Source organism: Rhododendron vialii, chromosome 7a, assembly GCF_030253575.1.
Source record: "Rhododendron vialii isolate Sample 1 chromosome 7a, ASM3025357v1".
Lineage (NCBI taxonomy): Eukaryota > Viridiplantae > Streptophyta > Magnoliopsida > Ericales > Ericaceae > Rhododendron > Rhododendron vialii.
The window spans coordinates 15,194,225-15,220,093 of record NC_080563.1 but is presented as its reverse complement, the minus strand read 5'-3'; the positions used below and the strand labels follow the sequence as shown (position 1 = coordinate 15,220,093).

At 39.9% G+C, this 25,869-nt stretch overlaps 3 protein-coding genes across 9 annotated transcripts in view; 1 reads left to right on the top strand and 2 right to left on the bottom strand.

The window, feature by feature from the left end:
- The first annotated feature begins 2,225 nt into the window (after positions 1-2,225).
- Positions 2,226-3,315, top strand: LOC131333708 (glycine-rich cell wall structural protein 1.8). 7 transcript variants are annotated; one of them, XM_058368401.1, is made up of 2 exons: positions 2,226-2,450; positions 2,487-3,315. In XM_058368401.1, the coding sequence occupies exons 1-2, from the start codon at positions 2,255-2,257 to the stop codon at positions 3,017-3,019; spliced, it is 729 nt and encodes a 242-aa protein (XP_058224384.1). In that variant the 5' UTR covers positions 2,226-2,254; the 3' UTR covers positions 3,020-3,315. The 7 variants fall into 7 exon arrangements, with proteins under 7 accessions (XP_058224384.1, XP_058224381.1, XP_058224380.1 ...); XM_058368398.1 differs by having other exon boundaries at positions 2,484-3,315; XM_058368397.1 differs by having other exon boundaries at positions 2,226-2,453.
- Positions 3,316-20,248: 16,933 nt separating this feature from the next.
- On the bottom strand, positions 20,249-22,441 carry LOC131332686 (uncharacterized). The gene is made up of 4 exons (XM_058366984.1): positions 21,958-22,441; positions 21,672-21,862; positions 20,826-21,331; positions 20,249-20,753 (listed from the first exon to the last, which is right to left on the bottom strand). The coding sequence occupies exons 1-4, from the start codon at positions 22,439-22,441 to the stop codon at positions 20,249-20,251; spliced, it is 1,686 nt and encodes a 561-aa protein (XP_058222967.1).
- Positions 22,442-23,060: 619 nt separating this feature from the next.
- The window catches only part of LOC131333725 (protein transport protein SEC31 homolog B-like), a 35,432-nt gene continuing 32,623 nt past the window's right edge, over positions 23,061-25,869 (bottom strand). The window contains exons 5-8 of the mRNA XM_058368431.1: positions 25,385-25,507; positions 24,744-25,224; positions 23,635-24,631; positions 23,061-23,200 (exon numbers count right to left, since the gene is read on the bottom strand). Of these exons, the coding sequence (XP_058224414.1) occupies positions 25,033-25,224; positions 25,385-25,507 (315 nt within the window). The 3' untranslated portion in view covers positions 23,061-23,200; positions 23,635-24,631; positions 24,744-25,032. The remainder of the gene's footprint in view (positions 23,201-23,634; positions 24,632-24,743; positions 25,225-25,384; positions 25,508-25,869) is intronic.

Sequence of the window (25,869 nt, the reverse complement as noted above, 5' to 3'; positions counted from 1 at the left end):
TCTTGTTGCCTGTATAAAAAGATCGTACGTGATACTCTCCCCCAAATGTATAGTAAAAACAGAGACTGGGTCACCACATAAGAGGTGCCCTAGGGCACCAAAACCCACCTATCACATTGTCTCCAAGGCAAAGGAGAATGACTGGCAACAGGATATCTTGCTACATATTTTTTCCCAAATTAATTAGTAGTTGTCACACACCACCTTTTCGTATTCACACTCTTTTTCAGTTCTCTTATTATAAGTCGGTTTTGCTATTATTTACCTATTGGGCTGACGATAAACACAGTAGAAGATAAGGAAAATATGTATTCATGTGTACTTTATACACCATTTAATACACATTCACACACTTACTATTGTCAGCCCATTGGGCTAATTTTAAAATTTTCCATTATACATATATACAATATTAGCATTTCAACAACAAGGGATGGATGCTATGAATGTGGAGTCAGACTCAATCGTTGCTATTGACCTAATTATTGGGGAACCACCTGAGAATTCACCCCACAGTGCCCACACAGTTCTCATTAAAGAATATAAGCTCTCATGGAAATAACAAGATGCACCTTGAGGCACATGCTTAGAGAGGAAATAAGGTGGCAGATAGGCTTGCCAACATGGGAGTGGAACAAGAGGATCGTATGGTGTCACACATTATTCCACTAGATGACATTATCCCACTTCTAGAAGCGGATATGAGAGGAGTGTAGTTGTGTTTTATTTTCCTTTGTACCAAAAAAAAATATTGGCATTTCATTTGTAAATTTTTCAAACTTCAAATGACAGTATCACAAATTCACCTTGTAATTGGAAGGGAAAAAAATAGTGCAACCATAAATAAATGGCACTGTGAAAACCAATTACCTTCCACCACTACTACTACTGCTGCTGTACTACAGAACACTTGATGGAGTCTTGCCTAATCGCACAAGGGAGCTTTCTTCTAATCACAATCGCCTCAAGGTTGTGGTCAACGATAATGGTGCTACTAGTTTCTTCTCACCGGAGTGGTGTTAGTCGGAGATGATGGAGGTGTCAGTCAGATCAATCGAGATGATGGAGTCTTGGTCCCTCGCACCAGGGAGCTGAATTTCACCCAGAGTGAGAGAGTGTCGAGCGATCGGGAGCACACATGCTATTAACGCTGTGACTCTGGAGCACTATGACAATTCCGGTGTTTAATTCCATAATAGTGAAACAATCGCAACGGCTACAAACGTTGCCCATACTACAAGAAGTAAGAGTCTAAGAACACACACACACATATTACACAAATCCGGATACAACTGTGTCAAGAACCTTCTGATACAAGTTGCATCCAGATTTAGGATGATGCTATGGTGTCCCCGGTCATTTTGGGGACACCGTAATTTTTGGCATAACTTTACCATTATGAGCATAACTAAAATCAATTATAACCATAACAGAACCCAAACAAGGCATAACCAGGGAATATTCTAAAAATCAACCAAGACGTAACTAAATCCAACCAAGGCATAACTAATAACTTATGCCTTGCTATGGTTTTGGTTATGCCTTTCTATGGTTCTATTATGCTTGTAATGAGTTTTGATTATACTCATAATGGTTTTGTTATGCCAAAAGTTACGGTGTTCCCAAAATGATCGGGGACACCGAAGTCATTCCCCCAGATTTATGTTCCTATGACGACAAAAATTGATACTCCATCCGTCCCTTATTTAGAGTCTAGTATTCCATTTTGAGTTGTCCCTTAATAAATGTCTATTTTGTAAAGTTAGTGGGTAAAAGTTGGTGCATTGTCTATTTTGTCTCTAAAAGTATATTCTATTTTGAAAAGTTAATGAGTAAAAGTGTAATAATGATTGGTAAATAGGAAAAATGGAGAAAAAAATTGATGCGAAATGTATAATAATGATATCTTTTTAATAAGTTGCAATTACGAAACAAGACACTTAAAAAGGGACGAAGGGAATACAAGACTTTGGCTATAGCCTACAAATTAATATAGATTGATTTAGGAGTACGTATACCAAAATGTGAAGATGGAGAAGTATGGTTGACAGCAAAATCACACTAAAGGACCGCGGACTAGTGTAAGTGATGAGAGCACAGTGGACCACATTGTAATTGTATGGCCGGTCTCAACACTTGTCTGTGCTGCATGTGCTTCAACCACTCTGTGTGCAAATACGCGCTTTTGGACCCCTCTTAAGAAGCCTATAAATACCCACCATTTGATGAAGGGTCTTAAACATAATTAGATCCCATGGCCACCCACAAAGTTTTGAGCATTGTTTTCTTTGTGTTGCTAGGCTTGGGGATCTGTTCTGCAACTAGAGCCCTCCTCACCCTTGAAGGCTATGTTGGCGGATATGGTGGTGTAGGTGAACATGAACTTGCTACCTATGGAGGAGGTAGTGGAACCGGCGTAGGTGGTGGTGCTGGTGGAGGTGTTGGAGGAGGTGGTGGTGGTGGCAGTGGTGGTGGAGGAGGAGGAGGCGGTGGTGGCAGTGGTGCTGGAGGAGGAGGAGGCGGTGGTGCTGGAGGAGAGCATGGGGCTGGATATGGAAGTGGAAGTGGTGAAGGAGGTGGAGCTGGATATGGCGCTGGTGGCCAACATGGAGGTGGATACGGTGGAGGTGGCGGAAGTGGCGGTGGCGGTGGCGGTGGTGGAGCAGGAGGAGCTCATGGAGGAGGTTACGGCGAAGGAGCTGGCAGTGGTGGCGGATATGGTGCTGGTGGAGGCGCCGGTGGTGGCGGTGGTGGTGGCAGCGGTGGTGGTGGTGGAGGAGGTCATGGTGCGGGAGGAGCAGGAGGGAGTGGATATGGTAGCGGAGGGGGCGCGGGCGGTGGTGCAGGAGGAGCCCATGCAAGTGGATATGGTGGTGCAGGTGGATATGGTGGTGGCGGTGGCGGTGGCGGTGGCTCTGGTGGTGGAGGCGGCTTCGGTGGTGGAGGCGAACATGACGCCGGATATGGGGGAGGTAGTGGGAGTGGAGAAGGTGGGGGTCACGGGGGATATATCCCTTGAAGGAGAGCTCCTCACTCACGTTAATTAAACTACATCTTCTTGCCAATCTCATAATACGAAAAAAAAATAAGGGTAAATTTGGTAAGAGGATGCATATAATATTTGTTGTCTGAAAGGCAAAAATAAATTGCCTACAAGATACATATATCAGAGTGTATTGCTTCAATATAAATTTAAGAGATAAGATATTTGGTGCATTTCAGCCACAAAAGTGGTATTGTAACCCTAAATACTCAGGTGGATTTGCTCCTCTGTGTACGTGCATGATAAATTTAAAATTTTATTCCGAGCTGATATATAGCACAAGTACAAATAATTTAATTTCCATTCAAAGGCTCGATGATATTTGGTAATTATTTCGCTTGCTAATAGCTTAATTGCGGACAATTTTTTTTTTGAAGGAGGGCAAGAAGGTAATTTCACATACCAATTCACCTAGGCAATTGCTGCTTAATTGCGGACAATTACAAGAGCGGATATGAGTGATGACTAATTAATAACCAAATGCAGCTGTCTCTATTTGTTGACAATTTCAAGATAAAACACACATGCATTTAATTGTATCCCCGTTTATCAAGTTGTAATTTATTTTTTATTTTATTTTTAGAGTGTCGATAAATTTAAGAAGTGGAAGGAAATCAATATTATTTGTATTGAATGTATCTTTAGTAAGGTGGAGATTACTGCAGTTTATAAATAGGTGGCTTATTAGGGTTTTGTGACTACCGCATATGAGATAGTTGTCCCCGTCTAACCTCGGGATACATTAAAGGCGGTCTTTGGCCTGAATCTTGGAGTAAAAAGAAGATCAGTGGATCATTGAGCAACAAGCATAACTCCAAGAAGTTATTACAAAATTTGATTCAACTACTTGAGTTGTCTTCCAGTGGATTTCTGTAAGTATTTTGAAAGGCTTGAGAATTTTATGTATATCGTTACATTCATTGTTTGGTTGCTTTCTATTCCTTTATGGTTGAATATTGATTGTTATTATAAGAGATTAAAACATAACAAATCTATAAACCTAGATGAAGCATAGGGTCTTTCATTATCAATGAAGAACAATTGCCCACAAATATTAACAGGATAATGGACAAGACAGCATCACAACCAAGAGCATGGATCGAACTAGGTTGGCACTTATGTCCCGGGGAATCATATGCCGAACCAAAAACCCAAAAAAGAAGGGGTGGCAAAGAGCTAGCCAACCCAAACGAGTTACAACAAGAAGAACAGAAGAAACCAAACAAAACATCAGCTAGCATCCAAAGTTACTGAACAACAGCAGCAGCTAGTGATCATCCAAAACCTTCCCCAAGAAATCTGGCCCGAGCAACCATCACCAGATCAAGCAGACCAAATCATGCCAAGCATGCCCAAGATCAAGGCTAAATCCATAATCGACTTCAAATCATCATATACCTTCACAGCTTGAAGGAAAGCTTCCAACCAAAGGAAACCAAGAAGCACCACAATTGGAGATCAAGGAAGCAGCTTCATACTTTAAAATGATTTCTCGATCACCTTAAGCTTTCTAATACCCTGAAGACTCCTACTAATTAATTAAAGTCCTCCACAGACTAGTCTTTCAGGTTGCGCAACCTTGGTTTTGATGGAGTCACTTACTTCTGAGATGTCAAAATTTGAGCCTGTGAAAACGTTCTCATTTCTACCCAACCAAATGGCCCAAATAGTGGCAAAGAAACATGCTTCCCAACATGATTTTCCCACATTCTTGAATCTATTAACCATCCACCAGCAAAGCAGATCATATGCTGACTCTGGGCATAGTGGCATGCATACCCATTCCAGACCCCACCAGTTGAGAACTTTAGACCAAATTAACCACCCTCCATGATATTGAGCAGTTTTAATAGCTACACCACACAAAGGACATAGTCCCACTACTTTTTCTCCTTGGAGGGAGATGTGTCTTTTGATCATGAGCTCAGAGGCAGCGCCGCAGCGGCTATTTTAACCTTGAATGGCTTGCCAAGTGAAGATCCCGAACCAAGGAGGCATCCTGGCGGGCGCGTGCGTGTAGGAAGGCCGACCACTACACAAGTACAGCTACAAGCCAAGCCGGAAGCGAATCGGTTCAATTCTCGCTGGGAATGGATAACTTCTTGAAGAAGCCAAGAGTCAAAAGATGTGCTCGCGTGGACATCCCACGATCTTAAAAGCATACCCTTTTTTTCTATTTGCAAGCACAAATTAGACGTGGGAGGTCAGGCGCCACACCTGTCAAACAAAGGCCTAGCTAGACCAATGAACCCAAATTATGTTAGGGGACTAATAATGTTTTTCCAAATGAGCATGCATTGAGGACTGATGACATTCTGATTGCCAAATATATCCTCCCATTTCGAAGACCAGGAGTCATGAACTGAGAAAGAACCTGTGTTTTTGTCCCATTTCCATCCAGTTCGCACTTTGGAGAAACAACTGTACTTATACAGCCGTGACATAATGTCTTTACCATGTTGCATGTATCACCGTTATCGTGAAGTAGTAGTTACAAAATTCACAATGACTATATCGATTGCCAGAGCGCCAAATAACATGCGCATCAAAAAAGTCTCTATGCTGTCAAATTTACTCATTACCGTCTTTTTGGCATCTATTAATTAATTTTAATAGGGTGGTCCTGCTAGCAAACAGCGAGATTAGTTTGCCAAAAAAGGAAAGGAACATCACAATCTACAACCACCCCTGACCCCCCAGGCCTGCAGGCCACAACCAATACAGAGAGACATCTAGATATATTCCAGGACTTGGTCTGAAAACGATTTCAAAAACACTTGATGCATATATATGTCAATAGTGGATACAGCTAAAGCACACTAGGGGGGTGCCACATGCATATAGCTGGTGGAAGAATATATATATATGTACTAGAGCGATCTGTGGGGACTCATCCCATCTTCATTCCTCCATTATTTTGGACCCCCTTGGTCATATGCCTAGCTAGAAACTTTCCAGTATTTCATGTATTTTGAAGTCGTATTGGCAGTGGAGCGTCCCAGAAAATAATATTAGTGGGAGCACCTGTTAAGCACAATTTCAAGACAAAAAAAATTTCAATACCCAACAACAAGAACAAATCCAATATGTCCCCTTTAGTTTGTCTTGGTTAATTGTGTTTATCATTTGAAAACATGAATCATCTTTAATTTAGTACACTTTTTGCAAATTTACCTTAAAAGATTAATTTTTTTGAATTTTAGATGAGAAGATTAAAAGATCGAGCAACATAATGGCCTCTTTCTATAAAGGATCGATGGACAAATGATACGTAAACAAGCCCATTATTGTACTTATGTTGGTCTAGAGATATTAATGTGTAATATTTTGAAGAAGGTATTGCATTTTGAAGAAAGAAAACGCAATGTTTAAAATGTGAAATAGATGTGTTAAAATTAAGGTGCAAATTACTTGAAGTAGTATTTGAATGGGAAAAATGAACATTGCAGTGGCCAGTGGGGGCACGTGCCCCCAGTGTGCACGTACTCCCTCCGCCGCTAATGTTGGTTATATGGAAACTAATATTTTCTCCTTAATCTCATGGCTGGGGTAGATGGTTAATGAACTTGAGTACTCAGTTTTCAACCTATCACAAATTACAGTGTTCATTCCTTTCATCTCATAATTTTAGTTCTTTTAAAGGTCTTGCGTCCGCAACCTTTCCCCAACGGAAAAGCCCCTAATCGGCTACTTGGCCACATTGCTCTCTTCCTGTAACAAAGTCATTACCACGAATTAGAAGGCATAACAAAAAATCACAAATAACATAACAAAGTTAGTTCCATGAATTAGAAGGCATAAGATATATATTTTTACCATGTGATGCATAACAGTATTTAGAAGGGTATAGCATTTCAAAATCACTTATTATGTAGGCGAGTGAGTCTACAAACCAAGAAATCAACCCATGATCCAACCCATGACCGCTGACGTGGCGGGATGGGCCCACATCAACAGCTGAAAAAAAAAACAAAAAACCCAAATTTGATTCTCTCTCCTCCCTCTTCACCAACTCCCATGGACGCCCCCCACCTTCCCTCAGACCTTCTCCACTCGCCCATCCATAACCCACTGGTCCCACTCGCACCCGCCCCCGCCGCTGCCGCCGATTCCACCCAAACGATCTCCTGCAAAAGAAAAACAAATTTCATAAAAGTTGTAGAAAATTTGAGTTTGGAACACCCACTAAACAATTTCAGAAATATAAATTGCATGATCTGGGGTGGGGACTGGAATTGGGAGGCCGAAATTTGAGTTTGGGTGGAATCGGCGGCGGCGGCTGGTGGGAGTGGAGGCGCAGCGGCAACAGTAGAGGTAGGAGGAGAGGACGGGGTGGACCGACACAGGTGATGAGCGGCGAGGACGTTGGTTGCCGGAGGTGAATCCGGTGGTGGTGGTGGGAGTTGCCGGTGGCGATGGGTGTTGACTTCTCGTCCTCCCTCCCTCTCTCTCTCCATGAACCAGAGATGGGGGTTGGGAGAATTGATTTTTCATTTTTTTTTTAATTTTGGGTTTTCAGTGGTAGACGCCGGCAGTGGTGGGAGTTGCCGATGGTGGTGGCCCTGGTGGGTCGACCTTCTTCTATCTCCGGTGCCAGGGAAGTCTCTCTGCAAAACAGAACCAGATCAGGGGACGAAAAAAATTCAGTATTTTTTTATTTATTTTTGGGCTGTTGCTGATGTGGCATGGGACCCACCCGCCACGTCAGCGTCATGGGTTGGGTCGTGGGTGGCATTCCTGGTCTCTAGACTTTTTGTATGTAGGCCGAGTGTCCTCATAACATTTACTAAACTGACTGTACGTACTGATTCGATCTTTACTGCTATCAGAGCTAAATTGAGCTCATGGTCGACCTCTGTGAAGTTTATGGCCCAGAATCGAGATTTGTGTGACAAATGGCTTCTTGATTCTAGAGAAATTTTTTTAACAATGCTAGACAGTATTCTGTAGTTTGGAAGGGTTGGGGGTTTGCTAATTATCTTTTGGGAGCTGCTATTCGCAGCCCCGTATTTTCTCCCATAGCCCGTTAAAATTTTTTAACTAATTACTACATGACCCCCTAATGTAGAATGACCTACTTACCCTTATACCTACACATGAATTGACTTATATGCCCTTATGATCAAAACCCCTAAATTATCCACTACCCCCTTCCCCCTCAAAATCATCATTCAGGTTTTAAAAGAAAAAAACAGACACAGACCTCATGTTCTTCATCTTCGGCTTTCTACTGTTCATCTTATTTTCTCCTTTATCTCTAAATCATCATTCTCTTTTCTCCTCTCTCTCAAATTTTTCAATGGAAGAGGAGCAAGGACCAAATATTGTATCAATGGAAGGTTCAAGTCCTTCCATTGATTCATTTTTTGACCCCCTTGTATGATTGGATTTTGAAATTGAATCAAATTCTATTAGCAACCATATGATGGCAGATGAGAAGAAAGATACTGTGATGGACATTATATCTTGGAAGCCACGTGAGGAGGTAAGTTTTCCGTTGACAATAGCCTCTGCTTTGTTATTGTGGCGTCTGGATTTACAAAACCCAGTTTTACGAGGGTTTTCGATGTTTCTGGTTTGAATAGAATAACCACTGTAATTTCAGTAGCTAACCACTGTAAAATATTACCATACTCGACAGTTAGTTACCGAAATTGAGATACATTTTCAGCATCCAATTACCGAAATATATGTTTCTTATTTTTGTTGTATGCATTTCCGACATGTAATTACCAAAATATAATCTTGTTTTCAACAACTATTTACCGAAATGTATGTATGATTTTCCTATATAGTATTAAGTTCGGCAGTTGGTTACCGATAGTTGAACATATTTTCAACATGAATTTACCGAAATATAATCTTGTTTTTAACAGCAATTTACCAAAATGTATGTATGATTTTTCCTATATAGATAGTTCGACAGTTGTTTACCGAAGTTTGAACATATTTTAGATATGTAGTTACCGAAATATAATTATTTTTTAACAGCTATTTACCGAAATGTATATATGATTTTCGTATATAGTGATTCGGTTGTTGTTTACCGAAGTTTGAACATATTTTCGACGTGTAGTTACCGAAATATAATCTTGTTTTTAATAGCTACTTACTGAAATGTTATGTATGATTTTCATATACATAGTTCGGCAATTGGTTACCGAATTTTGTACATATTTTCGACATGTGGTTACCGAAAGTGATACTTATGTTCAACAGTTATATACCGAATTCTATGTATTTTCGACATTCACTGACTGAATCCCGAGAGGTAGAAAACTTGTTTTAATGGATTTTTGAATTTTTGATACTTTCTTCAGGGTGATACTTCAACGCATGGCAGTCACATAGGTCCAGTGACCATAGCACCGGAGTTAACGACGGAGAATGTGAGTGCGCACGGCAGCCACATAGGTCTAGTGGCCCAAATGGGAGCAGGCCAAGGAATGGGAGACACTTTTTTCTGCCCAAATAGAAGCGTTTAAAGCCATAATATGAAGTGATGTAGCAACCGCCGAGTTCTTTGACGTAGATTAGTTTTGTTTTATATGTATGGTTATCATGTTGACGCTTTACATTGCAATGTTGTTGACTAAGCACATCCATGGAGTTTGGTTTCGCTCTTTGTGCCATTTATTTTATTATGGGGTTGATGTGAAGAAATTAACTGAGCACAGGTTGATTTCATCATCTGCATTCCGAAGTTATTGTAATGTTCCTGTAGCTACATATCGATATTTTTGTAATTTTCCAGCATTTACAACCCAAAATTGTTATAATATTTCAGCACTTGGATACTGAATCATTGATACTATTTCATCATGTGGCTGTTGAAATATGCTTCTTTTAGAACAAACAGTTAGGTGGGCTCTCTGAGGCTATCGTGTTCCATGGATTTATTGCCCTGCTCACCTAAACAAAATGCCCAAAATAGCAAAGTGTCATTGATTACAAGAATCTTTTTTCCCAAATATGAGTACCACAATTTACAGAAAATACAAGGCAACATTTGAGTGTCTATCCAACATTTAGAATGTTTCATTGATTAAAAGACTCGTTTTCCCACACTTTGAGTACCACAACTTACAGAAAACAAGTATAAAATAACATTCAAAATGTCAAACGACACTGCTTGAGGATGGAGCAGGTTAGGGTAGCTCGGCCTCCTTCACAGCAACAGGGCACGACCTCGGCCTCGAACTCCACACGGTGGATGCATAATAACCTGCATATAATAAAAATAATACAAATTTAGAAGTCCGAAAAGGCAACAAAAAGTAAGAATGCCAATAAAACCATGCACTATCAGTAAGCTATGGCTTATGGCAGGAAAAAATGATGACTCCATAGTAGTACTCTATAGCTTTTCAACCGTTGTCGTCAAAACGTACTCAGACTTCCTCCAATTGATACAAGTGATGCAAATAGAGACAACCAATGTCCAAAGCAAACTCAATAACATTTTCAAACTCATTCGGCTCACTGCAACAAAGTGTTCATTGCTCTCTCTCCTATATGTCATACATAACATCAAGAAGATGAGTATAAATCCAACAGAAGTACAGCAAATACGGATCAACTAGGCGATCCTTGTATTGTTTGCTTCCCAGAACTTGTATAGAAAATTTGTTTGGTTGGCAGTTCTTATTTATCAATTTGGTGGATCATGCCCGCATCCATTATAAACAAACATCAAACATACTTCAACGTGGCTCAAACATACTTTAAAGAGGGAACGATACCCTCTTATCCCTCTTATCGATGAGTCATAACAAGGAATGCTACACATTAACTAGCATCAAACATTCATGATAAAAAGATCCGAGGTATGTAATAAAAAGATCAATTGGTTAAACATGAGACAATATGAAGGAAGATGGCAGAATTTGTCTATGGCAGAATTTGTCTATGACAAAGACTTAAGCTATTGTACATCTTGTTCCAAATAAGGTCATGCAATGTCAAACTTCGTTCGAAAAATCAACTATTGAAAGCTGCTTACCTCAGCAACCTCAGACTCGTCGTGGAGGACACCTCGGCCCCGGGCCCGACCTCGGCCTCGAACTCCATGCGGTGGACGCATAATAACCTGCATATAATAACAATAATACAAATTTAGAAGTCCGAAAAGGCAACAAAAATTAAGAATGCCAATAAGACCTTGTGGAAATGGTAAATAACTGAACAAGCATAGTCTTAAAGCAACTACGCAACGTGACACACAAAATAACAAGAACGAAAAAAGGAAGACAATTAGGGTTGGGTCAGCTTGCTCCAGCTGTAAAACAAAAAAACTCAGCACCCTTGGAAAAAAATATTAATCCTCCCTAAACAATCCTCAAGATATTAAATTCCATTTCATAGCAAGGGATGACAATGAAAAATTATTATAGTAAAACAAGAAAAATGGCTGGCTACTACTAATTTTGGTACTCAATTAATGAGAAGGTTGCATCATTTTGATCATGAAAATATTGAGATATAAATGTTAGCCTGCTAACACTTGGTAATATGAGCAACCAAAACGAGACCAAGCATTTAAGAAGGTCAACAAATGAGATTTTTATCTTGAGTTGATCCTCGCCCAAGAGAAATGTTGAATCACATTATCCTCTAATTACAAAGGCCACACCCAACATTGATTAATGCAACAAAAAATGTTTCCCCACAAGCCTTTTAACTAAACATAAGACGTCATCGAATGACAAAAAAACTGCTACTTACCAGCTAGCAAGTTTCTTATGAGTTATAAACAAGCAAAAGCCATACCATCGGCTAAAGTCCATAACTTGCACCCATTCATATGATAGTATTTCTGACATTACCTTTGACAATTGCGTGAAAGCACAAACTTACGCTAGAGCCCCTTAGATTGGCCAGATTAGACATGAGATCAAATTAAGAATAGGCGAGGACCGCATTTCTGGCATCAAGATGCAACAACTAGTCGAGAGATTAATAATTCGTCAGGAATACAATACCAAAGGAATTTGATGTTAGTAATCCCCTTGCTAACCCACCATTAGTCCATTCGTCCTATTGAACTGCATATCCACACTATTAGTTCGACCAGTGAAACATGGTCATAGTTAAGTAAGAAGCTTTCTCTCATAAAATTATACGTAGCTCTACAACTACAGGCTACCAGCCTACCAGTGCATTAACTTAGAAAGCTACATAAGTGCAATATGCAGGGAAGGATAAGAATCTGTTTTTAGTGTAGTGTCATCTATTACGGATTCATCCTAATTTAAACTAGATTTTTTCGGAAACCCTTTTAATCTCCATGAACAATTCAAAAGTCAATTCACCAATACAGGATACAAAAAAAAAAAAAAAAATCCTGGCATCTACATATAAGCTTACAGATCTCAACATTCACCATTTTTGGCTACCAATTTCAGGATCTAATTACCAAAATTTCTAAACAAATACGAGATCTAATTACCAAAATCTCTACACAAATACGGGATCTAATTACCGAAATCTCTCTTCTGGGCGTTGGACTTGATTGAACGTCGCATGAGCCAAATAAACCAAGACTGCTAATTTATTAAAACAGACATTTATAGTATACACATCGACTAAATACCATAAGAGGAGAAAGGCTTCTTTTTTAAAATAAAAGGTATTATGGTAAGAAACTTCAAACTGAGTGAGAAAAGGATAGACAGGATGGAAGGGTAGACCTTTTATGGGACCTTCATCAAGACCATACTTGAAAATACAGAGATGTTGAAGGTTTTGACACATTTGGACACATCTAGAAAGAAGGGTTAACTCTAAAAGATGACACTGAAGGTGGACAGGAAAATTGATCGGATGGAAACAGGAAATCATGGGAAAACAACCAGGAACAAAGGGATGTGGTTTTGTTTTGGAAAACTGGTTGATTTCTTTTTTGAGCCTTGATAAAAAATCAGGGAGGACATTTGTTTTTCCTTTTATGTGAACAGCATCAAAACTCCAATTGAAAAACCAATTTGCCCATCTGAGTAACTGTGCCTTTGGAAGGTGCTTTTGTTTGAACTTGAGCATGCTGGGAAAACTCATCATATCAGTCTCAATTAGGAAATGATGACCGATTAGATGAAATTCAAACTTCTCAATGCTCCTTTTGATTGCCAAAATTTCTTTGTAGGTAGAGTGGTAATGAAGCTCTGCTGGAGAGAAAGCACCACTCTTGTATCCACAAATTCTGCGCTTTTGATCTGAATTTTCTTCCAAAAGAACTGCTCCCCAATATAGATCAGAGGCATCTGTCTGAAGGACTCTCTTTCCATCTGAAGGTATGGCTAATGGAGGAAGAGTTTTGGTTAGGGCTTTGAGGTCTTTTACAGCTTTGGTACAAAGGGCTGACCAAGGAGGAGGGGTTTTCTTTAGTAGAGCTGAGAGAGGAGTTCGGTATTGGGCCAGGTTGGGAATAAAATCAGCCATATAGTTAACAATTCCAAGGAACTGTTGGACTTGTTTGACTGTGAGATTTTCATCTGAAAAATGATCCAGTTGGGAGGCTATATGAGGCTGGAGGATATATTAACCTTTAGAGATATGCATCCCTAAAAAATCAATTTCTGGTTGAGCAAGAAACATCTTTTTCTCTGAAAGCATGATACCATGGGTTTGGACTAGGGAATGAAAAATTTGTAGTAAGACAACATGAGACTCAATATCTGGAGAAAAAAGTAGGATATCATCTATATAGACAAGGGCTGAGGATAGAATTGGAGCAAATACCCGAATCATGGCCTTTTGAAACAAGGATGGAGCTGTCTTCAATCCAAAAGGCATGACTGACCACTGGAAGTGGTGATCTGGAATGCAGAAACCAGTTTTGGGACGATCATCTGGATGGATGCCCAGTTGCCAAAAACCTGCTTTTAGGTCAAACTTTGAGAAAATTTGAGCTTTAGGCAAGTTTGCAAAAAGAACACTTCTCCGAGGAAGAGGGAATTTGTTATCTTGCAAAAAATGATTAAGAGGATCCTGATGGTTCTATCACCTGGAAAAATGAGTATCACACTATATTCCTTTTAGCATATCAAGAGTCCCCAAGTATTGAGATCCACAGTGGAAATTATCTGGTCATGACTCAAACAATGTGTTCACTCAATGGATTAACACCTGCCGACGTTCCCTCATCTCTCCTCCATTATGAGTCTGCAAACTGGAAATTCAATGATGCTTATCCGGAAGAATGGCGCCAAAATATTCGCTATCTTTTGACCCAGTATCACTTGACTGACAGAGATGAAGAAAGTAGTTCAGATGATCCAGAGTGACAATCACGTGCTCGTACCAGCTGTCTCTTTTATGTGATGTAAATTATTGGTGATTACTGTTTGTTCCTGTATCATATTATTGGTGTGTACTGTAATATAAAGTGTGGTAGTATTGTCCTCTTTCCGGAGAGGGGTAAAAGTCAGGAAGGTAATAAATGTAAAAGTAGTCTGTAAACTTAAGTAGTCAGAAGTTGTAGAAATAGTCCTACGTAATATAGGTTATTACTGTTTGCTCCTGTATCATATTATTGGTGTGTACTGTAATATAAAGTGTGGTAGTATTGTCCTCTTTCCGGAGAGGGGTAAAAGTCAGGAAGGTAATAAATGTAAAAGTAGTCTGTAAACTTAAGTAGTCAGAAGTTGTAGAAATAGTCCTACGTAATAGTAACCTATAATAATGGTTGCACTGTACTATGATGTAAGCGGAAGGCTTCATGATGTAACCAGAGGCCCCTTTTACGCCTATAAAAGGGGGACTCTCCCCGTAATGAAAACACAAATACAAAATCTCTACACAAATACTAGTATGTAAATGGGTGGGCTGTGGTGGCAGTGGTGAAGAATAGAGAGAGAGAGAGAGAGAGAGAGAGAGAGAGAAGAACAGAGTGAGAGAGGAGAACAGAGAGAGGGAGAGAGAGAGAACGACACCTGAGGCGGTGGTACGGCGGCAGGAGTGGCGGGGCTGCGGTGGTGGCCATGGAGGTGGAGGTCGTGGGACACAGAAATGGCGTGGTAGACGTAAATGGATGGACTGGCTTAGGGTTTCTATTTGGATGGATGGGTGGAGGAGTTAAAGTGTAATTTTTGAGAAGGGAATGGTATAATGGGAAGATCAGGTCCATTTAATGGGTTATATGGAGAAAATTTTATTTTTTAAAGAAAATGGGCTATGTGAAGTAACGGGCTACGGGAGAAAATAGTGGGCTCCGAATAGTCGCCCCCTATCTTTTTAGTGTTTGAGTAGCCAGAGGTGTGCCTCTGTGTTTTTTTTGTAGCTCTTTGTGTTTTTGGTGAAATAAACTTTACTTACCAAAAAAAAAAAAAACATTTACTACAAACGATATGATGTTGGTGACATAACATTTTATAAATTACATGCGTACATAATGTGAAGTACCTTAAGTATTTCTCTTTTTTTTTTTTTTTTTACTATGCTAGTCAATCTAAGTATGATAATACCAATCCATAAGACTTTGGTTTATACAGATTATTGGTTTTAGCTCCCTTGTTTTCAGGGGCAACCAAAGATTAGGTCGTTAAGGCTAATGCCTAGGGTTTCTAATTTTGAGAGGCCTCACTTTCATTCATATATAAATACAGTCAGGATCAGGTTAGGAGGTGTGGACCGGAGCTCCGGTCCGCACCTCCCCATTTTTCACATTTTTCGATTGAATTTCAATGATCCGAGCCGCTCAATGTGATCAGAATGTGATTTTAAGGGTACCCGCGTGAAATCAACAAAAAAAATGACCGGGAAGGGCTTGATCTGAGCAGTTTTTTTCTGAACGGTTCAGAAAAAAACTGCTCAGATCAAGCCCTTCCCAGTCATTTTTTTTGCTGATTTCTCGCGGATACCCTTAAAATCATGTTCTGAACACATTGAGCGGCTCGAATCATCGAAATTCAATCGGGAAAGAGGAGGTGCGGACGGGTGCGGACCGTAAGGGTGTGGACTTGATCCGGACTGTGTGTGTGTGTGAGTGTGTGTATATATATATATATATATATATATATATATATATATATATATATATATATATAGACCTTAAGATAAGGACCTTATAAGCGGACCTCCCCATTTCTTGCCTTTTCCGATCGGATTTCGATGGTCCGAGCCGCTCAACGTGATCAGAACGTGATTTTTAAGGATATTCGCGAGAAATTTTCAAAAAAATAACCGGAAAGGACTTGATTTGAGTAGTTTTTTTTTTTTTTGAATCGTTTAATAAAAATCTGTTTGGAACTATTTGGATGAAGCCCCGATCATTTTTTTTAACAATTTCTCGCGATAACTCTTAAAATCACATTCTGATCACATTGAGCGGCTCGGATTATCGAAATTCGATCAGGATCAATAAGTTCCTTATAAGAAGGGAACACACACAGACACTCTCTCTCTCTCTGTATATATAGGGGCCGGTTCTACCTATACAATTTTTGACACAAAATTTGACACTCCATCTCAGCCATACAAATCAAGGGCTGAGATTTAATTGTACTCCCTTTCCTCTATCTCACTTACACCTAATCTCTCCCTCCCTCTTCGTCGCCTCTATTTTCACAGAATCCCACACCCCTACAACCAAACCCTAACCACCACCACCATACCCAGATGGGGAAAATGATTCTGATAAGATTGGAAAAATCTGCAAACAATTACCACCGTCGGACAAAATATATCGAAAACCATTACCACCGGTCTCGACCAAATATTTGCCCCTCCGCCGTCGCCGATCTCATCCTCCACCATTACCACTCTCGGCCCCTCTATTTTGAACAAATTGAACAATTAAAAAGATGGGGAAAGTTGCCGATTCAACATTTGGACAAATATGCAAACAATTAAAAGATGGTGAAAATGATTATGATATTGCAATTTCCATTTAGATCCAACTGAACTGGTATTGCAATTTCCATTTGTGCATTGCAATTTCCAATTCGATTTATGTTCGGCAGAGGGACAAGTGAAGACTAAGCTATTTCGGAGCAGCAAAAAAGAGGGACAAAGCTGGTCGGTCCCTTCGAAGTGGAAAACGTCCGTGGAACCAAAGTCGACCGGCCAACGGTGGTGATGGTGGAGGAATACCAGACTTTCTTCTTCTTCTCCTCTTTATGCAAAGATCTGTAATACCTCATCAATTCTTCCTCGAACCTTTTTTCTCGGACTTCCATCTCCATCGCCGGAGATGGAATCACCGATGAGGTCCCTCGCCGGAGATGGAGGTCCTGAGATCCGGGGGTATTCGTGAAAGACCGTGGGGAGAGAGAGAGGGGGAGAGAGATTAGGTGAGGTTACGTGGGTGTTCTCATTTAAGTGGTTTACTCGCAGCCCTTGATTTGTATGGCTGAGATGGAGTGTCAAAAATTGTGTGGGTAGACTATATTTCCAGTGAAGGATTCCGCACGGGCTTATCGTGCGAAACTCTCATTCTTCGATTGAATTGCGAAGATTTGAGCTGCTTAAATATAGTGTAAATTTAAAACTACCTCAATTGGATAATAAAATAGTAAAATGCCTCTTAAAAAAATCCTTGTGTCCGGAGTGATAAAAACAAAGTATATTTTATATTAAAAAGTTTAACATCAATCAATACTCCAACTCATATTCAAACTTTAATTTCAGCTTCCGATGAGGTTAATTGGGCCGCCTCTGGAGTAGATAATCTCGCCCATAAGAATGATAGTAAGCATTACGACGGCATGTTATCTTTCACCCGTACCGGCCAGCACAGCAGCACTACCAAACCCGTCAAAATCTATGGTCCAAGTTTCGGCTCTGACATTACAAATTTTGATTCTTCAGTACGGGCAATGAATGATTTTGAATGTAGACAAAAATCCATGTCTCTACATCGTCCAGGTATTTAAACGTTGTTTATATGGAAAACCCGACTATGGCTACATTATTTGGTGTACACCAAATATATAACAGATTGCATGAGATTTTTTTTGGGTGTCAAACTAACGGTCAGGGCTGTCTTTTTAAGATATTTTTTTAAGGGTTCTTGTAAGAAAATCAGCTTATTCGGGTATTGATAAGGACTTGATCAATTTTGGCCATGCGAATTTAAGGACGAAAATCAATCAAGCCCTTATTGATATCTGCATGAGTTTTTTTTTTTTTTTTGTAGGAATTTTTAAAAACATGCTTTAAACAAATTGAACAGCTCCGATTATTTTTGTGACACTCGAGGTGGCCCCACACAACCTTATGCATATTTGGTGTACACCAAATGGTGTACCCCTAATTTTTTTCATAAGAGCCATTGTCAGCCCACAGGTCCTCTACTCATTTTAACAATTGTTACCACTCCAGTTTGTTGCAAATCAGTACAAGGTGGTGTCATCATATTACATAAGCGAGCAAGACCCGGAACAAGGAATGAAATTCATTGAATTCAGTCAGCACAGAAACAGAAACAGAATATGAGTATGTTTTTATGTGAAAATTGTTGGTCAGGATAATAGTATTGTATAGCAGGGACAACCCAAGCCTTAAGCCATTAAAGTCAAGGCCTAACGTCTCCAAATTAATTAAATTCCGCTTTCCTAGAGAACTACCAAATGAGGAAGATCACCAGCCCAGACTTATCCTCACGGTCGGGAGAGCTCAATAAGGAAGAACCTGAGATAAAACAAGCAAGCACGCTTGCTCAAGCTCCACCTTTGGTTCACACTTTATCTAGTTAATGGTTCAAATTTTCTCATTGACTCCTATTGGTAGAGTTTAATTAATATACATATAAACCATTGATTCAATGGTTCAGATTTTCCATGGTTTCAAGGGGAGCTTTTACTAGGCTCAAGGAAGAAAAAAAGAAGAGAGAATCACAGAACAAGAGCCCAACTAGATAAAGTGAACCAAAAACAGAATTCAATAGCGCCAAACCCCCACCCAACCCCCCCCCCCCCCCCCCCCCCCCCCCCCCCCCAAAAAAAAAAAATGGAGGACCTTTGGTGTGGCATACCCAAATCACTGTAAAAGCAAAGCTGAATTATTCAAGGCTCTCTCAATGCTTTTCTTGCTTATTGTACTGATTTTATCTTTTTATTTTGTGATGAATGAAATTTCTTGTGATGAATGAAAAAGTAAAGCTGAATTCTCACAACCATAGGCTCAACAATAAATAAAGTTGTTTCTCATTTATGTTACAGTTTTTTATGAAAACATCCCTGGAACTATCATCCATTTTGCTACTTCATCCTCGAACTATCAAAATCATTTACTTCATCCTCAAACTATCCAAAACCCTCCTATTTCGTCCTCCCCCTAACGCCATCCACTATTTTGAACAGCAAAAGACAGCACGTGTTGTGCATCAGTGCATGTGGGTGTTTGAAGGGCAAAAATGGGTTTTTACTTTTCTCCCTTTCATTTTCGCGCCAAACCAGAGTGTTGTTCCCTCCAATTTGGGTTCCATATACACCTTGACAGATAGGAAAAAAACAGAGCTCTTCCCTTTCTCCCTTACCTGCATCCCCATCCATGGCTTCCCAAAACAGAGCCCTCCCCTTACCTCCATCCCCCAGCCATGCCTTCAAAAATCTGAGCCCTTCCCTTACCTCCATCCCTCAACCCTTCCCAACCATGCCTTCCTCTTCCTCTTCAAGCAATGTAAATTGGAAGTATTTACCATGGTTTTGCTTCTATGTATTACTGGAACGAAATGAATGAAATTGGGGTATTCCATGGCATAATCATAGACCAATACAATGGATTCACAGCTAAACCTGCTCTGAATATGACCAAAACATGCTCAAAATGTGGTACAAACCTGCTAAAAAAAAACCTGCTCAACACTTCAGCAAAACATCATCAAAATCTGCTAAAAAAACTTGCTCAAAACCTGGCCAAAACCCGGTAAAAAGACCTGCTCAAAACATCCCAAAACATGCTCAAAAACCTGCTCAAAACCTGACCAAAACCTGCTCAAAACATGCTCAGATTAAACCCAAACCTGACCAAAACATGACCAACAACTGCAGATTAAATAGCAACTAAAACTGCAACCAAACAGGTCATAAACAGGTTCCAAACATTACCAACAACTGCAGATTAACTAGCAATTGAAAGTGCAACCAAACAATCAAAACAGACCATAGTAATGCTTGGTATTTCCTCTTCACAGTCACAGTCAAAACAGACCAAATTGAAGTCGCAAACAGGTCTCAGTTCAGAGTCAAAACAGACAACATAGTTTCACTAAAGTGCAATAGAAGTAATTATGGTATTTCCTCTTACTCTTCCTCTTGTACTAGTGTTGTCAACTGGAGTGGCATCCACATGGACTCTTCCTCTTCCTCTTCCTCTTCCCCTTGCTCTTGTACTTGTGTTTTGAACTGGAGTGGCATCCATAGGGGCTTTGCATGTCCTAGTGTTGTGCCCTTCTTTCCCACATCTTGTACATTTCATTTTCACACCAATTTTACTCAACTTGTAAGGATTCTTTGGAGGTTCATCTGGTTCCCTTCTCCTCGATTTCTTGGGCCTCCCAGGTTGCTTTGTAAACTCTGCAGGTAAGATTGGAGTCTTACCAGACTTCTCCCACGTATCAGGCCCATTGAGGGGGAGCATTATGTGGCGGTTATAACTAGATTCAAAACTGTGCCTGTGGTACCATTGACTCATATACTCCTCTGGCTTACCCCCCCCTTGACCTATAACTGCTGTAGGATGCACACATGGTATTCCAGTTAGCTCCCATCTTCTACAAGAGCATGTTTGTTGTTGTAGGTTAACTGTGTGTTGACCACCATAGATCCACCTTGCTTCAAATTACCCTTCCCCACATGGTATTACGTTGAATTCACCATACTTCTTCTTCATCTTCTCTATCTTTTTATGTATCTTAGGCCCCAAGTGATCTACCCATTTAGTTGCAAATGCCCTCTTTTCATTTAACCTGTTCATGAAGTATGTTCTAAGCGTCTCCAACATGGTTAGGATAGGTTTGTCCCTAGCACACAATATGGCCTTATTGAATGGTTCACAGAGATTGTTGACTAAAATGTCACACTTGGGGAAAACCATAAAGTGTGACCTAGACCAATGGCAAGGGTTTCTGTCTGGGTGAGACAACCATGTAAATTCCTGTGAGTATTCTTTCTTTAGTTCTTCCATCAAGGAGTTAAATCTACCCACATAGCTTGTCCTCGCTAAATTCCACATCTTATCATGTAATACCTGACCCGGGAATCCAGCATTCTTGAAGTTGTTATGCAAATGTCTCGCACAGTGCCTATGCTCCATTGATGGTAGCAACTCCTGAATTGCATTATCCAACCCCTGTGACCAACAATCATGTTAAAGCAATCAGAATGAGAGTAGCTAAAGGTCTAAAGTAAATGCTGTCTGAAATACTAGTGCCAACTTATAAACAAGTGTGAAAAACAATGACTTATTAAATGATTGTTCTGCTTGTCTGAAATAATAGTCCAACCAGGTTCATTCTCTATCTTTATGTCAGTAATCAAATGCTCCAAAAAACAAGTCAAAATGCTAGAATTTTGCATGAGAATCATCAAATGAAAGTAATCAAATGCAGCAAAAAACAAGTCAAAATGTTAGAATTTTGCATTAGAATCATCAAATGAAAGTGAGTAAATGGGAAATAGATGCATAATACCTGCAAAAACCAAGTCCAAGTATGTGTGTTCTCTTGCTCAACAATTGCATAAGCCACAGGGAGAGTCTGATCATTTGCATCTATACCCACAGCTGTAAGCATTTGACCAAGACAATCCACCACCACCCCCCCCCCCCCCTTCAAGTGAGTCCCATCAACTCCAACAATAGGTCTACAACCCTCAATAAATCCTTTTTTCAATGATGCCCAACAAATATAGAAACTTTGGAAACATTGGTTAAAATTTCATTTTCGTCTCATTTCAAATGAATATAAACACTAATACCAGGATTGGTTCTCATTATCTTGTTGCAATAATCCCATAATTTAGCATATTGCTCTTCAATGCTACCTTGAATCTTCCTCAACACCTTATCCCTTCCCCTATTGCACTGACTTAGAGACACATCACATTGGAAATTATGTCTAACCTTTTCCCTAAGGTCAAAAATCTTCATAGTAGGAGTAATCCTGATGTCATCAAAATAAATCCTAGCCAACCAATTGCTATTCATCAACTTGTTAGTCCAAGTCCTACCACAATTGTGGTTTGGGTTGTAAACCTTGACCTTTAGTGTTTTGTTTGCTACCCCTTTATCAGTCGCAGAAAGTTCCCATGGACAATCAATTTTTTCCTCATCCTCATCATAAGTCTTGCATTTAGCCCTCACTCTTGTTGTTTCATTTTTTAGGAATCTGATTTCTTTCCCATTCAGAATTGAGTGCTGCCTAATTGCCTCAACCAACTGGTGCCTATTCCTAAATATCATACCATTTACAAAAACAGGTTCTTCTCTCCCTTTGATTGCCTTAAAAACAACTGCACCCCTCACTGAATTGATATCTTATTCATCCCAACTAAGGAACCCATCATCAGAATCTGTAGAATCTCCCTCATCCATCTTCCCCCTCAGCAGTATTGTAATACTCTGTTTGGGATGGAACCCTGGTATTGCTCAACACAGTGCCAGCCCATTCTACATTATCATCCACATTGTCCTCATATAACCTATCATCTTCATCACTCGCTTCATAATCACTGTCATTAAATTCGTCGTAGTTTTTATCAGAATCTGAGTCATCTTCATCCTCAACTAAAGTGACACCTAACCCCTCTACCATATCTACATTTTCAATGGTAATCCCACTATCCAGAAAGGTCCCACAATCTCATTCCCAATTACCAACATTCACATCTAAGAGATCATCAACAATGGAATTAGAGATCACAAGGAAAATTTCTACTACATTATCCTTAATCTGCCTTACTATTTCCATAACATCATTATCAGTCTGCATAAGTTTGAAACCTCCATCTAAGTGTGAACTAGGGACCTTGTAGTAGAATTTTACTCCATCATTAATGCCTAACTTTCTACCAATTTCATTCAAATCAAGAAATGAGACCTTATCCCTCTCCTCATAGTCACTGTAGCTTACTTGTCCACCCACATATGAATTCGTACCCCTTTCAACAGTCAAATTACCCCCATGGTGGACCTTGATTGAAAAAAAACTGGGGTTGATATCTGTAATAGAAAAACACATTTTACTGATTAAACCATAACCATATTACAACTGTGGGGGACAAAACCCCAACAAAACCAATCAGAGCACATAAAAACACCTTTTATACTACAAATGTTAATCAAATTTTGGGGGACCAGATTTTTGCAAATGACACTTTGGGGGGGGGCGGGCGGCGCGGGGTTACAAAATTACACTTAAAGTGGGGGACCATTATGGGTGGTTTGGGACGACACAAACTGATTAAAAAATCACTCAAAAATGCTCATTTGGGACCACAAACTGATTAAAAAAACGAAAATGCACGGGACTCAAATCATCAATCAGCACATATTCCCATACATATGATAAAGAACAGACTCAAAACAACTAAGTCACTGATCCCATGCAGAATTTCGAAAGCCCTAGAGTTTTGTTCACTTGGGAGTAGACTTACAGTTGGGGAGAAGGCCTCCTTCCCTCAAGCGGTCGTCTATTGCCACAAAATTCCCTACCGAAGTGCAGACAAACTCCTACCGTTCTGCTCTTCAATCGATCATCTGCTATGGATACAAAGAAGGAAAAGAGAGATCGTTGCGTATCACAGAGTATGAGAGAGAGAGAGAGGGAGAGAATAGGGTTTATCCGATTTCGTGAGGGAAGGAGGTGAAATCCCATTTGTGCCCCTTCAAAAACTCACGTGTGTGTCATGTGCTGTGTTTTTGGACGGCAATAGTGGATGGCGTTAGGGGGAGGACGAAATAGGAGGGTTTTGGATTGTTTGAGGACAAAGTAAATGATTTTGATAGTTCGAGGATGAAGTAGCAAAATGGATGACAGTTCGAGGGATGTTTTCATAAAAAACTCTTTATGTTACATTCAAAGGCATGAGTTCTTCAGAGGGAATGAGAATTAACCCCTGGATCTAAACAGTAAACACCGTTCTATTCACTAAAGCATTTGAAACAGAAAAACCCAAATGAAACCTCACCTGGATTACACAAGAAAACAAACCTGGGTGCCAAAAACACCTACTCTTAATTACCTACAAGGAGTGAACTGAAAAAAAGGCTATGCAGCTTGAATTTTCCCCAGTTTCGCAAGAACAAGAGAAGTTTTGCTATAAACATCTAGGAAACAACATTAGATTCACCAAAAACTTCCAGCAGCCACCAGACGCAAGAACAAGTCAAGATTGGGCTTGTGGCTAGTACTCAAAGCTCTATTGTTTCCATTTGAAGGCAATTCTTTTCTCCTGATTTTCTTACTGATCAGATCATGGGACCCATTCGTGGCAGCCAGTACTTTTGAGCTCCTGTCATTGGGCGTGTTTTTCAACAGCTTAAAAGCCGCCTGCTTTTTCCATGAATCCTCCAGATCATCGTCCAGTTTTCTTTTGCATGGAACTTGTTTCTCTGGTATCAGATGATCACGCGGGATAGAATAACTCAAGACTGCAAATTCCCACCCAGTTCATGGAATTAATTAGTCACTCCTATGTCAAAAATATCCAATAAGAGATGTATATGTACTAATATTGACCTGAAACTAGCCAAAGTAATTTACCTGGAGCCTCTTATGCGTATATATCAGGCTAGGGGATCTGAGGGGCATTGGCATTGATAGAGTAATATTGGCACTGTTTCTAATTTCATTGAACTCCTGATTGCACTTATTTTCTTTGAGCACTGATGGAGAGAACTTTTTCTCAACCATATCAGATGTTCCATTGGAAGAAGTACTCATTACCACGCCTCACTGCCTTGAACACCATTTCTGTACCCGTTAAAAGACTCCACAGAAACGCCAACCACATCCACTCTTGCTTTCTTGACTTCAGAGTAACAATTGCTCGTCACATTGGGGGATGATGTACAGATGCGATCCGTGCTATCCAAAACTGACTTGGGTGGATGGTTGGATTATATTGGTCTACGTAAGACTTTTCAGTTTCCAAAAAACTTGAAAAACAGGGTGTGCCCTGCTTCCGTGCTTCGCGTAGAATAGAATGTAGGCTTCCTGAGACAGCACAAAATCTTCTCCAACCCTAGCAACCTAAGGAAAATACCACTCAAACATTAATTTCGACTCTAAAATCTGTAACATTTCATAACTAAGGCCAGAACTTGTTCATTTCAAGTATCCACCTAATATATTGCAATCTCAGATGCAAGGTGAATCTCAATTGAAAACGCAAGCATTATTACCTTTGAGTCGTCGAACTTGTACCACACTTCTTGAGCGCAATGAACAAAGCAATAGTAGTGCCCGCAAGTGGATGAGAGTTCAGTATGCACCACGACTGCGTAAAGATCATATTTCAACTCCCCCTGTAGGGTACAGAGAGAGAGAGGAGTTCAGTCCATGTTCATGTAACAAAGCAAAATAGAGACGACTTGGATCATGTGCATTTCGTTTGCAGTCGAAAAGTAATATTTGAATCCCACCCGTCCCAAACCCACCAAGTATTGTCTGCTGAACTTATTTACCAAAGCAAAAGTTTTACAATAAATACCAAGACAGCATAGTAAACACCAGCATAATACTAGTAATTCGCATGCAAACATAGGATCAGAAGAACTGATAATATTTGAAGCTGATATTCCCAATTTAAAAGCTTTCCAAATGTTACCCACAACAGAAACGATTTGGATCATGTGCATTTCATTTGCAGTCAAAAAGCAATATTTGA